The 13782-nt window shown below is 42.1% G+C and overlaps 4 protein-coding genes across 6 annotated transcripts in view; 3 read left to right on the top strand and 1 right to left on the bottom strand.

Annotated features, from left to right (window-relative positions):
* The window catches only part of HUWE1 (HECT, UBA and WWE domain containing E3 ubiquitin protein ligase 1), a 106855-nt gene extending 106106 nt beyond the window's left edge, over positions 1-749 (top strand). The window contains exon 20 of the mRNA XM_064699274.1: positions 727-749. The gene's annotated coding sequence lies outside the window, so the exon portion shown is untranslated. The remainder of the gene's footprint in view (positions 1-726) is intronic.
* hep (hemipterous) overlaps positions 1-11444 on the top strand; it is a 57207-nt gene extending 45763 nt beyond the window's left edge. The window contains exon 9 of the mRNA XM_064699284.1: positions 11395-11444. Coding sequence (XP_064555354.1) covers positions 11395-11423 — 29 coding nt within the window. The 3' untranslated portion in view covers positions 11424-11444. The remainder of the gene's footprint in view (positions 1-11394) is intronic.
* The window catches only part of rsh (radish), a 142674-nt gene that overhangs the window by 23770 nt on the left and 105122 nt on the right, over positions 1-13782 (bottom strand). The gene's annotated exons all lie outside the window — the stretch shown is intronic.
* LOC135440279 (uncharacterized) lies at positions 6708-8459 on the top strand. Its single transcript, XM_064699363.1, has 2 exons — positions 6708-6934; positions 6997-8459. Exons 1-2 carry the CDS (start codon positions 6763-6765, stop codon positions 8403-8405), a joined length of 1581 nt encoding a protein of 526 aa, XP_064555433.1. The 5' UTR covers positions 6708-6762; the 3' UTR covers positions 8406-8459.

The following is a 13782-nucleotide window of genomic DNA, read 5'->3' as shown; positions in this document are numbered from 1 at the left end:
CTTGAAAGAGAAATACTTGGTGAATGGCAAGACAATCGGGTAGACAACTGAATACACTAACAATGCGACACACTTTAACATGCTATGTTATTGGCACGTTAACAGTGTGACGTTAACATAATGTGAGAGAAGAAGTGACTGTTTGGAGACTGAGCTATTTTTTTTGGTGAACTTTGACAGAGAGTCCTTCCTCTAGCTATTGAATATTATCGTAAATTATATTAAACAGTATAAATAAATGGATTATTTGCGTATGTTAATGTGACGTTAACAGTGTATGGAATATATGTAAATAGAGATTGAACATAAATATGTTAAATGCGTTCAGAAAATAGACGATATCTAGATCAGAATTTTGCATCAGTCGAACTGATGATGATGTCAAGCTTTCATAGATGTTTATATATCCTATCAATTCCCGGTTCCGGTACCGATGCGAATTATGATTTTGATTTATTTTCATAGCAATTTATTTTTGTGATTAAGTTTTTGGTTTGTTGGGCTTGCGGTTCGGAATATGTCAAAGCCCGTGAATACAGCTGGGTGGCCTTTTTTGGTTAGGGTATGGCCAAAAATGGCAACATACAGCGGTGCGGCGGTAACGGAAAATTGGAAATTCATGTTGACAAGTGACGCAACAGCGACGTCGCTGCCGGCGTTATGTACGTGACGGCAATTTCAATTTTCGAATTATGCGCCAGCAACAACAACAACAACAACAACAAAAGAATAACAACAACAACAACAACAGCAAGTGCAGAAGATTATTGAAATATTTTTCTTTGTTGCGGCAGCGTTGCGAGCGTTTTGTTAACACAATTTGCAATGAAATGCACCGCAGCGACGCCGATGCCGATGCCGACTGCGACGCCGACGCCGACAGCGCAGAGGGCAGCGACAACACGTCGTATACGTAATCAGCAATTAAAGTTTATTGCCTTCAAAGTGTGGGACGTTTTATGTTGCGTTCGCGTCCGCGTCGACGCATTCCAAACTCATGCATTCATTCATGCATGCATTCATTCATTCATTCATTCATGCATTCATTCATGCCGCACGCAGTGGCATCGACAATGCAATGAGAATGTCGCCAGAGGCAGCAGCGGGTTACTGTCGGGCCACCGCAGCCCCAAAAGCGTAAGAGCTGCAACAGCAGCCACTGGCCACAAATTGGCAAAACTGTCGTCGCTCTGCGGCTAATCAACTTGCAAATTGGCCAATAAACTTGCTAGCCGCAAAGTGCTGACCGAACGCGTCGCTCCCAAGCGATGGGCCAAATGTTTTTCATTTTTTATGAACCCGAATCCATTGAAAATGGGTGCTGTAAAAATGCATGTAACACTTAGAAGAAAGCATTTCCGAACCCATAAAGTATAAAAATAAAATATTTATAGAAATTATTTCGATATCTTACCCTATTTTCAATATACATATATATTTATATCTATTTAGAGTCATGGTTTGTAAGGTTCTTAAATTTGTGTGGTATATTATATTATAGTATAGTATAGTTTAGTATAGGATAGTGTAGTATAGTGTAGCATAGTGTATAGATTAACAATTTTCGACTTTTTGTACTCCTCATGCCATATTTTGTTCTTTTTATGCCAGATAATTTCAATAAGATCGGACCGAAGTTAGTCAAGAATGAATTTTCTTTAAATATTGTGAGACTAAGAGAAGAAGAAGAACATTGTGGTATTGTTTAAATGGTTTATGTGTAGAAGGTAACAAGAATGTTTGCGGCTAGTTCAGGGTATCCCCCAGTCGGGCATACTCATCTAAGGACACTCGGTGTCTTTGATATGCAAACCGTGCAAGTTTTGGGGCGTGCGATTTTGATTGGTTGCTTTTTTTTTAAAGGGGCACACATTTCATCGTAGCGCTAGTCAAATTTGATTGGAATTTATTTTAAGTGGAGCGCTTTTTCACGTGGCATCAACTGAGAACAAAATTTATGCAACAATAGTCAACCACATTTAAAGTTTTAGCTTCATGGCTCAAGTAGTTGCTGGGACACAAAACTGAACCGGTGTTGAACCAGTTCATTTGAAGCTGAAGGCAATTTTGTGGGCTATAGCTGATATTGATCACTGTAATATTCATCATAATATAATAAATATACATTTGGAGAGCATAAATAATTATATTTAAAAAGTGCTTGAATAGTTACTCTTAAACAAAACTGAACCAGAATTAAACCAGTTCTTTTGGTGCGGAACTAAAGAAGTTAACCTACTTGTAGAAAGGGGTATTTGGCATTTGCTATACTAGACACAAAACTAGTTCTTGAATTGGACATAAAAGCTCGTATTTGTGCTGACTCACAAAACTGAACTCATGTTGAACCAGTTCATATCGATATCATATCGATTATTGTGTTGTTAGTAAATTTGTAGATAATAAACAATTCATTTTTTAAATTCTAACTTGTTCTTGAATAGTTACTGACAAACCGAACTGAACCAGTGCTGAACCGGTTCATAAAGTTCGCAACTAGGCAATATTAACTGCTAGTTCTCAAATTGAGCTTTAAAGCTCGAATACTTGCTGACCCAGAAAGCTGAACTACTGTTGAACCAGTTCCACTAGAGATTTTTTGATGCTTATCAGATTATTGTGACATAAGTTGAAACGTGAAGTTCCAAATAGTACGGGTAGTACTAAAAATGGATTGGAAAATTTCTATCGAAAATGTAAAGCAAAAAAACTGGGACTGGGCAAGTCCGGAAAATACCAGCTAGTACAACAAAATAATGGAAATGGGCTCCATCAACAAAGCTTTTAAACAAAAGTTGGGCATTATAACTTTGGGGTTCGTCGTGATGTGAACTGTGAAAGGCTCGATGAATTATTAAACAACTGCCAAAGCGTTTTGGCCAGAATTTATGAAGAGCTCGTTGGCGGAACATGTTTAAGGACATATTTAAAATAATATGTACGCACAACAGAATACAATATGTCAGCGTAGTTTGCAACTTGCGAAAGTTTTGTCAGACTCGTTTTAGAAATTGACACAAAATAGCTAAAATTTGAGTGCAGATGACACAAGTTTCTGTCAGTTTCAATTGTTTGCTGCCTGTCGCCTGTCACGATGTCTGGGTATGGTTTAGGGTATTATGAGGGAGCGAGGGAGGGTGGTGTGTTGGGGCGAGCGGGGGCTGGCAGCGTGGCATAATCACTTGGGATACATAATGCGAACATATATAATTCCTCGTACCTGCAGCTTGCGACTTAAGATTTTGTCAATTTGCTTATGCGCGACAAATCGCATGAGTCTTGCCATCAACTCGCAACTGCCACACGGAGGAGAGGCAGAGACCAGAAGGACGAGGGGGGGGGTTGGTAGAAAACTTTCAGCTGGCAGCTGTTGCGGGCGCTCTTGCGGCTTTTGCTTTGTGCCACTTGCCTGGTGCCTCGTAATGAAGTGCTAAATTATGCTAAATGTGTGCGGCAAAATGTGATTTGAGCCATGTAAAAGTGTGTGTGTGTGTGTGTGTGTGTGTGGGGGAGGTTGGTTTGGCAGAAGCGAAGCAAAGAAAATGGGCTGCTGTTGCGGCCAAGACTTATTCAAGGGTTAATCAATAATTCTGCAGTGCATTCAATTCTTAATGATTCGAAAGGACTTGCTGTTATACTTATAAAAACAAATTACCTTCAACTAAATTGACTTTCATGTGCACAACAATAGCAGAGAAGTGTGTGTGTGTGTGTGTGTGCGTGTGCGGGAGAGGAAGTGGGCAGGAAATGTGGATGTTGTTGCTAGGAGGGGAATGCTGGGCTTGTTGAGCGCCTGAACAAATTTTGTATGCGTCATTGCTTCAATTACAGCAGCAGCGACAACAATAAGCAACAGATTTATGATTTCTCTAGCTGAAACCTAATGCCAACCCCCCCACTCACACTCACACCCACACCCACACCGATACACACACACACCCCTTAGTGGAGGGACGTCGAAGCACCTAAATGTATGCAAAGTGAGCTAGAACGTTCGCTGCAGCCGGAAACTGGTTGCTTCCGTCGCAGAGAAGCCCAAACGCAGACCCATCTCCCTGCCAGCTTCCCATTCTTCTGATGAAATTCCCCCTTTGCACATAACAGAGGCCGCACAAGTCGAGAGACTGCGTACGTGCGCAGTGAGAGAAATCTGCGTGTGTCTAAGTGTAAGTCAGGGTCAATGTTTAAATCTAAGTCTAGGTTTAATTCTAAGTCAAACTCTAAGTCAAAGTTTAAGTCTATGTCTAAGTCTAAGTCTAAGTCTAAGTCGAACGATAAGTCTAAGTCGAATGATAAGTCTAAGTGTAAGTCTAAGTCTAAGTCTAAGTGTAAGTCTAAGTCTAAGTCTAAGTCTAAGTCGAACGATAAGTCTAAATCTGAGTCTAAGTCTTAGTCTAAGTCTAAGTTTAAGACTATGTCTAAATCTAAGTCTAAGTCTAACGATAAGTCTAAGTCTAAGTCTAAGTCTAAGCCTAAGTCTAAGTCTATGTCGAACGATAAGTCTAAGTCGAATAATAAGTCTAAGTCTAAGTCTAAGTCTAACTTTGAGTCCATATCTTGTCTAAGTCTAACGAAACTAAAAAGTCTAAGTCTAAGTCTAAGGCTTAGTACAATTTGATTACTTAAATTTCGCTCAGTGAAGGGCCGGGCTAGGCAAGTGGGATGGATTTTCACTTTTACTCTTTTGGCCGGGCTAAGTGAATGAAAGCGAAACTTTAATTGAAACGAACGTTTGGTGCGCATGGTTTTTTTCGGGGTTAAGTGATTGATTATGTCTTGTTTGCTGCCTGGCGAATACACACACAATCACACACTCACACATTCACACACAAACACGCCCACACTCTTCCAATCGCACACACACTCGCACATACAAACAGACGACACACCGCACATAAATTTGATTCCAATGCTGTTTCTTCTTGCTGCTGGTCTTGTTGTTACTGTTGCCTTGCTGGGCGTGGCAAAGGGCATATGAAAAATTGACTAACTGGCTAACTGAGTGACGGGCACGGGCACGGGCACGGGCAGAGGCAGGGGCAGGGGCAGGGGTTGGTGATGAAGAACAGGGGCGCGGAGAATTGGCCGAGGCAACGGCGCCAACATTGACAATGGCTCCGGCCACAATTCATTCAGCCTCAAATATTTACCACAATAGAAAACGAGCCGCGCGCGAAATCGAATCAATAATTTAATGCAGGTGACGCGTCCCACCAACCCCCCGCACCCCCGCGCCCACAAGCCAAACACTTGTCAATGGGCATGTTTTGGGAAAGGGGAATGTTGCGCGACGTGGGAAGAGAGGGGGCGAATTCGGTTGCTTCTTTTGTCATTGTGGCCATTGGCGGCGTTAACGGTACGTTGCCATCCATAATAATGCCGGCCATGTGTTTGGGCCTTGTTTGCAGCTTGTTAGGGCCCTTGAAAACGCGTGGACACCAGAACTGGAGCTATTAAAGTTGAGGGAGAGTGGCGGGTTTTTGTGGCAAGGGGACGGCCGTAAAGCGTTCGGCTTTAACGCCGATTTTCGGGGAATTGCAATTAGTTTCGATACGCTAGAAATGCGAACTGCTTTTGTTATTCGACTAACTGCCACTAATTGTTCCATTTCCATTCGTTTCGCATTTTAATTTAAATGCGTCCTTTGTTGGTTCAAGGCTGCCCTCGCATTCAATTTGTTTTTTTGGCAAATATATTAAAGGTCGTTTTCATAACTTCAAGACAATTTGTATGAATGAACTTGTAAGCTCATACTGTTTCATATTTCATCGTTTCATATTTAAGATAACGTGTTCAAGGCTATCGACTGCAAGTATTCATTTCGTTCCTGTGCGCTTATTATAGTATATTGTATAAGCGCTGTTTCATTTCCACTCGTTTTGTTGTGTGGCTGCTGCTCCACTTGCATTTCGTTTCATTCTATATTTTATTCTTAATATTATCTGACTGTAATAAATTACAGATCTTGATAAACTAGTTGCCAAGTATCTGTGTTCTATTTATAAATTTGATGTATTCGACAGACACAGCTTGCCGTCATGAAACATCGAGGCAGAACTAGTCAAACAATTCAATTCATGTTGCTCACTAAGTAATTGCAATACCCATTAAAATTTGACTCAATGATGCCCATAATAGAGTTGTTCGTTCGTCTGGCTGATCGATCGTCAGTCTGATTGATCATTTTCACCAAACCGATATTTATCGATAACAGGGGATTTCGATTTTAGGCGATTGACTTTGCGACTCGATCTGGCGAGAAGCTTATCAATATTAAACGAGAAATTTCAATGAAGTTGATATCGTCTATGTCCGGAAAGATCGAAAAAGTCATCAAGAGTTATGTCTAATGCCTAGGGTATTTAAGCGAATTCTAAATTAGTTGGGCTCATTCATTATTCCTTTCCGTTCCAAAAAAGGTTATTTAAGAGAACATAAAGTTTCTTATTAGGGCTTGCGATGTCTTTAAAAACTAGCTTGTCCTCTGAAGAAAGCTTTAGCAATATATGAAGAAAATTTTGCTATTTTGCATTCCATGAACGAAGCTGTAAAGGTAGCTAGGTGCAGGGTATCTGCTCGTGGTACACTGCCGCGTACAGCATTCTTACTTTCTTGATGTCAGTTCTAAGTTCTCATATTGTTGTCTAAGTAAGCGGCATATTTGTTGCAGCTTCTGTTAACAATTGCAGCTAATTGTTTGGAGTCCGCCGCTACAGTTGCTTTTGCGGCCGGGGCCTATCATAAGCGATCCGCAATTGTGCAATGAAGGTGTTCAAGCTGTCGCTATGGTTTAAGTTAGTCGCCTGGTTTCTGCTGGCCGCATTTGGCATCAAACTGCTGTCGCTGGTGAATCGGACCGAGAGGATAACAACCGGCCGAGTCAGGCACGCAGCGAAATTGATTGGCGCTGGTGCTGTGTATGGAGCACCACCTGGTAAGTGGCTGGAAAGCAAATTGAGGGCAATGGCTAGAACGATTGTTCACTGAATCTCTCAGCGCCGCCGCCGGAGCACAGACCGAAGGCAGCGAAGCCAACGAAGCCAACAAACGAGCCACTGGAATTGGAGCAGCTGCTGCGCGCGAATTCCGCTCGCAATTGGTCGCTCAATGAGCACTGTGCGCCATATCCGCGCTTCGAGGATCTGCACACTGAGAATCAGTACTATCAGTTCAGCAGGGGCGGAAATGTCAGCTATTATCTGTTGAGCGCCTACTACGATCGCCGGCTGGCCGTGGACACGACGCCGAGCGTCGTGCTGCTGGGCATGATTAGCAGCCTACTGGGACCCTTCGAGCGTGCCTATTGCCAGCTGTGGTATGAGCATAGCGCCTGGCCGGAGCTGGTGGATATGGAGCCGCAAGTGATTGGCTGGTACGACAGCTGGGGCTATGGACCGGATCATGTGTATCCAGTGATGATGACCTGCCCGCTGGTGCGCACCGCCCGGGCCCATCGTGTGCCCCAGCTGGTGTCCCTGGTCTTTGAGGATCGTTGTGCGCGGCCGGGCAACGCGCTCCGTGTGCACTTTGTGGCGCCACAGCGTCGACGTTCGACACGATTCGGTGTCTGCGTCAAGGATTTGCAATTTCCCACCGAGGACATGTCGGAGCGTTTTGTCGAATGGCTGGAGCTGATGCGTCTGCTGGGCGCCGAACGTGTGATCGCCTACGATTTGGGCGGCCAAACTTTGTTGCCAAACACAATGCGCACACTGAAGCACTATGCGGAGCAGGATGGCCTGCTCCAGCTCCTTCCGTTCAGGCTGCTCGAGGGCCACCCAAAGCCGGCGGCCAATTACGGGTTGAGCAGGCGGTTAAACGAGGTGCTCATGTACAACGATTGCCTCTATCGGAATATGTACGAGTTTGACTATTTGGCTGTCATCGATGTGGATGAGGTAATCATGCCGCTGGGCAAGCTGCACAACTGGACGGCCCTGGTCGACCTGTTCGAGGCCAACAACAGCAGGAACAGCAACAGCAAGAGCGGGAGCGAGAGCGAGAGCAATGAAAACTGTTTTGCCAAATGCAGCCTATGCTTTCGCAATGTCTACTTCTCCAGGGAGCTGCCGCAGGATGGGACGCCGCCAGCTAGCTTCTATATGCTGCGCCATGTGCAACGCGTTGCACAGCATTTGGATGCGATTTCGGCCATTAAGTGTCTGCATGCCACTGCCTATGTGACCATGGTGCACAATCATTTTCCGATCGGCTGGCGGGCGGCGTGCGGCCCCCACGATGTGCCCACCGCCATTGGCCAGATGCAGCACTATCGGGAGCCAGATATCGAGCAGACGCTCAAAGAGCCGCCGCCGGTGCGCGACGACAACATTTGGCGTTTCAAGGAACAGCTGATAAGCAATGCCCTTGCCGTGCATCGACAGCTGGGCTGGTCGCTGCCCTAGCACCTAGCCTGCCCATTGTTGACAACAAATAAAACTTAACGAACTTTGTTTAAATTTCCTTGTCATACCCTGCACACGTTGCGTGAGCCAAAACGGGTAGATCGCCGAATTATTAATAAGTATATGCATTTTCTGGTGCCTTCTGAAGGTAGGCAGTCGTAAAATATCGATTGACTTCCTGAAATGTATGTTCTCGATAAATATCGGTTCCCAATCAAGAGTCATAAAACAGTTCAGCTAGAAGTATAGGTTATCGTATATTATATAAGATTATCGTTTATTTTTCGATAACAAATTCGATAAATATCGATTTCCCACAAAACATATATATGCGCATTCACGGCATTCTGGCATTCTATCTCTGAATATTTGTTAACGCTCGGCCAATAAATACGAGAGTTATCGAAGAATTCGATTTCGGAATTGTACATTAAGGCAATTGTTGGCTTTTTACAGGGTATCTTGTAGTCAGGCAGGCACGCCGAGACAAGCCTTTGACTTGTCTTATCTACCATACATTTCTGTCACTTTACGTCCGAGAGCGTTAAAGTAAAATTTGTTATTATTGATTTTATTTTAATTGCTTTCGCCTTTTGCCTCCGTGCTACGTGCTTCATAATCGAACACGAGCCACTTGCCCCGCGGCGTGGCAAGATTCTACCTACAAAACCGGCAACTGTTTCTGTCATGTCAGCAGCGGCAATAATTGCAAAAACACACACGCACGCATTTCCAGATAAGCGAGCCGGGCAAGAGGCTGGCGGGGGCATGTTAGAGATAAACACCTGTACCGAAAATAGACTAAAAGCATTTTAAATTTCCTGTCTTGTTTAATTTTCAAATCAAAATAATTAATATGTCAAAACCTTGCAATTGAACTGTTGCAACAGCTTAACCAACATGTCGCACTTGCCTTTTTATTTATTAATTTAATCTAGCGCGAGCTGCTGGGATTGGTAAAAGCGGGCTCAGGGTATTCCCTAGTCGGGAATTCCCGATTAGAGCCTCTTACTTGTTTTTAGTTGCCCCTCTGAAGAAGTCACCCGAGTTTCCATGAAACTGGGCTTTACAGAATAATAGCCTTACAACATGTATCTCTACATATAAAACTGTTTGTCCTGACAGAAAGCTGACGTTTGCACTGTAATTACTTTTTGTGATGGGAAATTCCACCCGTAGGCGTGGAATTAATCGGGGCAAACGCTTGTGCTGGCAATTTCCACTTGTAATTGTGGAAAAATCGGGTAAAACGACTGTGTGATACTTTTTACTTTATCATCCGATTGCCTTTAAACTTATTTTTGAAGAACTTTTTGAAAACTCATTTGTGTTTCACACGTTTCGTTAAATCCACTGCCCTAAATGAAATAAGCGGGTCAAGTACGATTGTTATAAGATTCAATTATACGCCGAACCTTAACTGTGGCAAATATCATTTAGTTCGTAATCTATAAGTATTTGCTCACAATGTTGGAAAGTTAACGAAGAGTTTGGCTTTGATATTTAAACATGGATCAGCTCGTATTATTTAGCTAGCTATCTCATAGATGCTTTAGCTTTTTACTCTCTGCAAACTTCAATTGAAATTTCAAAATCAGAATGATAAATAAATATATTTGGCTTGCGCTGCAATTTTTTGCATTGAAATCTCAGTATTGCGCATACGCAGCGTGGACCAAAACGGCATTGATATTGAATTTATGCTCGTCCAACATCTAACATAGAAATCAAAGGCTAAAAATAGTTGCAATTTCAACATAAATAATTGATTTAGGCTCCATGCAAATGGGGTCGGATTACAGAAATGCATTTATTGAATCAATATTCAAATACAATTTTTTAATTCTAAATAAATTCAACATGCAAAAATGTTTTTACACCCAAATTAACACTCAATTGTTATGTGAATATAATATGTTTGTTATTTATATTTATGCACTTAGGGTTTTCTTACAGTGCATTATCAATTCATGGATTAATGTAAATGCACAGAGCTTTTGGATTCATGTGCGCCAGCTAAAATTAATTAAAATATTCTGTCAAAGAGATTGAATAGATTTTGCATGCGCAGAGAGCGGCTAAAATTTGTAATTCGGAAAAGCTGAACAGCTGACTACTGGCGCCCGGAAAATGCAATCAACATGCAGCACAATGCATAAGTTTTCATAAGTTTTAGCTGGCCCCATCTTGGCCATCTTGGTCTTGGCCCGGCCAGCGGCAGGCAGACAATGCCTGGCAATTAATTAATCGCTGGCAGCAGGCAAAGCCTCTTTCATAAATTAATATGAAAACTCGAAGTGGGAAAATCTGCGCGCAATATTAAAATCATTTTTCATAAAAAGCCGCATTTTGTGTCGCAAATAATGAGATGAGATGCGTGCCAGGATATATTAAAATATTAAAATAGCCGCAGAGAGTAGCAACTGTTGTGGTGGGCGAGGGGAGCGGGCGGCGGCGGGGGGTGCGGCACTGCTGTTGTTGTTGTTGCTGTTGTTGTTGTTGCGACACGCTGATCAGAAGGTAGCAAACGAAGCGGCGCTAACAAATAGAACGCACAGCTGACAAATGGATGGACGCGACAGCCAAATAATTTATATTTCAATTTTGTCGTGTCTTTGCTTAAAATACCCTGTAAATGATGATGTAATCAAAGCTGTCAAAGGAACAAGAGGTATTGACAAACTTGCTTGAATCTGAATTGGTTTTAATTGAAATCTTTTTTAAGCCAGAAAATTCTTTGAAATCAATTTGGCAGAGGTCCAATATGTAGGCCCATATGCAAAGCAGCCTTTTTTCTGGTATTTTTAAATATTTCGAATTAATTTCAAGTAATTGATAATCGAACTTCGGCAACAATCGCTTGAAAATGGGAACACATTTTATTTATTTTTAGGGGCCATATAGTATTTATACCCTTCTTCTTCGTCCAATCAAATCTGTTTCACTTGTAATTTATTATTTTTTTTTTTTTTCCATTATCATTTTCTAGCTATTGACTATATGATATGCCCAACATAAGAAGAATCGTTCGAAAGTTTCTAGATTATTTGTACAAAAAAGGCTCTGCAAGGGTATTTTGATTTCGGCATGCCGAATTTGGCGAGACTTTCTTGATTTTGTTTTGGTTTTTTGTTTTTTTTTTTTTGCCGTGCTGAGTTGCTGTGTCTGCTTTTGAATTTATTATGGCAAAAGGAATGCGGGGCGCGGCATGAAAACAATCGCTAAATGGCAAAGTGACAGGCGCGCAAGCAGGCCGTGGGTAGTCGTGGCTAATGGGAGAGGGTGGGGGGAGGGGGGGGGGGGGGGGGGGAGGGGGGGGGGTGAGGCCATCGCCTGAAGGTAGTTTGTTTGCGCAAAATTGTTCCCATGCAATTATTTAGCTAATAATGCATATTAAAATGTAAATGGCAGGCAAGAGGCAAAGGCAGGCCAATATAATACGTGCAATAAAGCACAGTAAACGGAATTTAAGATTAACTAATTTTGCATCGAACTTCCGTAAACGACCGATTTTTAAAAAGCTACATACGTGTATGTTAACTATTTGGAAAGCTTTTTTAGATTACTTTTTTGCTATCTTAAGCGAACCAGTTTTCTGTTTCAACTCCGTTTTGTGAACTTGTTTTGGTTCAAATCTTGGCTTATCCTTTGTTTTCAACATGTTTTTAAAACAATTCAATTTTTATTGCAAATTTTCATTTAGAAATCGCGGGCTAAATTTGATCTCTACCCAAATTTGGCATTTACCAAAAGTGTTTGGATGAATCCAAGGGTTGGGGACAACTTATTTTTAGGACTGAGTCTCCCTCGCAAGTATTTTTCGTTTCACATACAGAACATTATAGACTTTGTCTACGGCTTAGATTACAGTTTTGTAGCTTGTAGGAGTATTTAGGAGCATTTGAAACAATGGGTTATTTACAATGAAGGGGAAGGGGGGGACATGAAATAATACTGTGAGGCATTCAAATGATTCGCCCAGCAAGTAGGTCGCAAGGCTGTTGGAAGCGTCTGTTTGTGACGGGCTTAGCCAGGACCCTGGCGACCGCAGCAGCTTGTTGGCTTAGCGGCTGCTGCAGAAGTTGATCTGATCTCCGACCTTTATTAGGCGGACATCGCGTTCGCACCATGGGAGGCCGGCCACCAGCCGAGGCAGCAGACTTGAAGTCTTTTTATACGATGGAGATTCGAAGTGGTTTGCTTGAGAAACGATTTGCATCATAGAAACTTGCATTATATAAGCTTCAGATAATTATCTGATAATAATAATTATATTGTTTGACTGACAGGCAGAGACTGACTTTTAAGTCATGATTTGTACTCAAGATTGTATATTCAAACAAACAATACACTTTTTAAATTCCTGATAATTATTTTCTCTGAATCCTAACAAAGTGCTTCTGTTTTTCCCGACTTGTCTTGGCATTAAAAATTTTCGATAGTTTTTTTAACAAATGCGCACATTCTCTAGTTCCAAATGCTTGACAAAAGTTTTGATTTCTAATGCTTCTAAGATTCCGAATTTGATTTTTTATTCCATAATTATTTCGACACTCCTTCAATTTGAATTCCACAATCAATTTCTGTGCGCCTACTTGATTTGAGCTTGTTAAATATTGTAATATATATATTTGGAAACTGAACTTTCGATACATCTGCCAAGCTCTTCTGACCTCAATAATCTTGAGTATATTTTATATATATAGACATGCTGATTTTGTCGCCGATTTAATTGTCAAATGGGATTATATATATTGGGGTTTGCATTGTTGGGTATGGGTTCTGCACATGATTGTATTCTTTGGCTACGCTCTAGTTCCATTTGGCGCTCCATTTGACAGCCTAATTCCCATGCGGACTGTGGACTGTTGGCTGTTGGCTGTGCTACTTGATCCGCACCTCATTGCCAGATATGGCTCGTCTGGCTGCTAATGGGCCAAGTTAGGCGTATCTTGGCAGCAGTCACGCGCCCATTTGCCATCGCGTATAGACCGAGACAGGGCGCGCCGGCCGGACGACTTCTGAACTGGCTTTTGAACTTGGACTTGGACTTGGCCTTTTTTTTTTGGGGGGTTTTTCGTATAGAGTTTCATAAATTTAATTGTCACGTACACACATGCCTCTCCCTCTCTCTTTCGCTCTATCTATCTATCCATGTGTGTGTGTGTGTGCGTATCTATTTGACAGAGGGCTGAGGCGGCTTATAATACGTGTTTATAACTGTGGCCCGCGATTGGGCCATAAACGTGCTGTGTGCCCCGCCGTTTACGTGGCGTATGCGTATTTATTTGGCTCAGCATTCTAAATGATTTATTTGCTGCATAATTTCATCTATTTTTATGTGCACTGGCATTTGGCTCCTTCTTGTTTTGCGCTG

This window comes from Drosophila montana, unplaced genomic scaffold, assembly GCF_035044405.1.
Source record: "Drosophila montana isolate Dmon_TW-CO22-7 unplaced genomic scaffold, ASM3504440v1 contig_920_1, whole genome shotgun sequence".
Classification (NCBI taxonomy): domain Eukaryota; kingdom Metazoa; phylum Arthropoda; class Insecta; order Diptera; family Drosophilidae; genus Drosophila; species Drosophila montana.
Note: the sequence above shows the minus strand (reverse complement) of the source record. Positions and strands in the feature narration are given on the sequence as shown.

What these genes read in the sequence shown, in the direction of transcription:
- LOC135440279 (XM_064699363.1), top strand. Translation starts at nt 6,763, where the DNA reads ATGAAGGTGTTCAAGCTGTCGCTATGGTTTAAGTTAGTCGCCTGGTTT. An exon ending in TGTGTATGGAGCACCACCTG is followed by an intron (nt 6,935 to 6,996) that starts GTAAGTGGCTGG and finishes TGAATCTCTCAG; the next exon opens with CGCCGCCGCCGGAGCACAGA.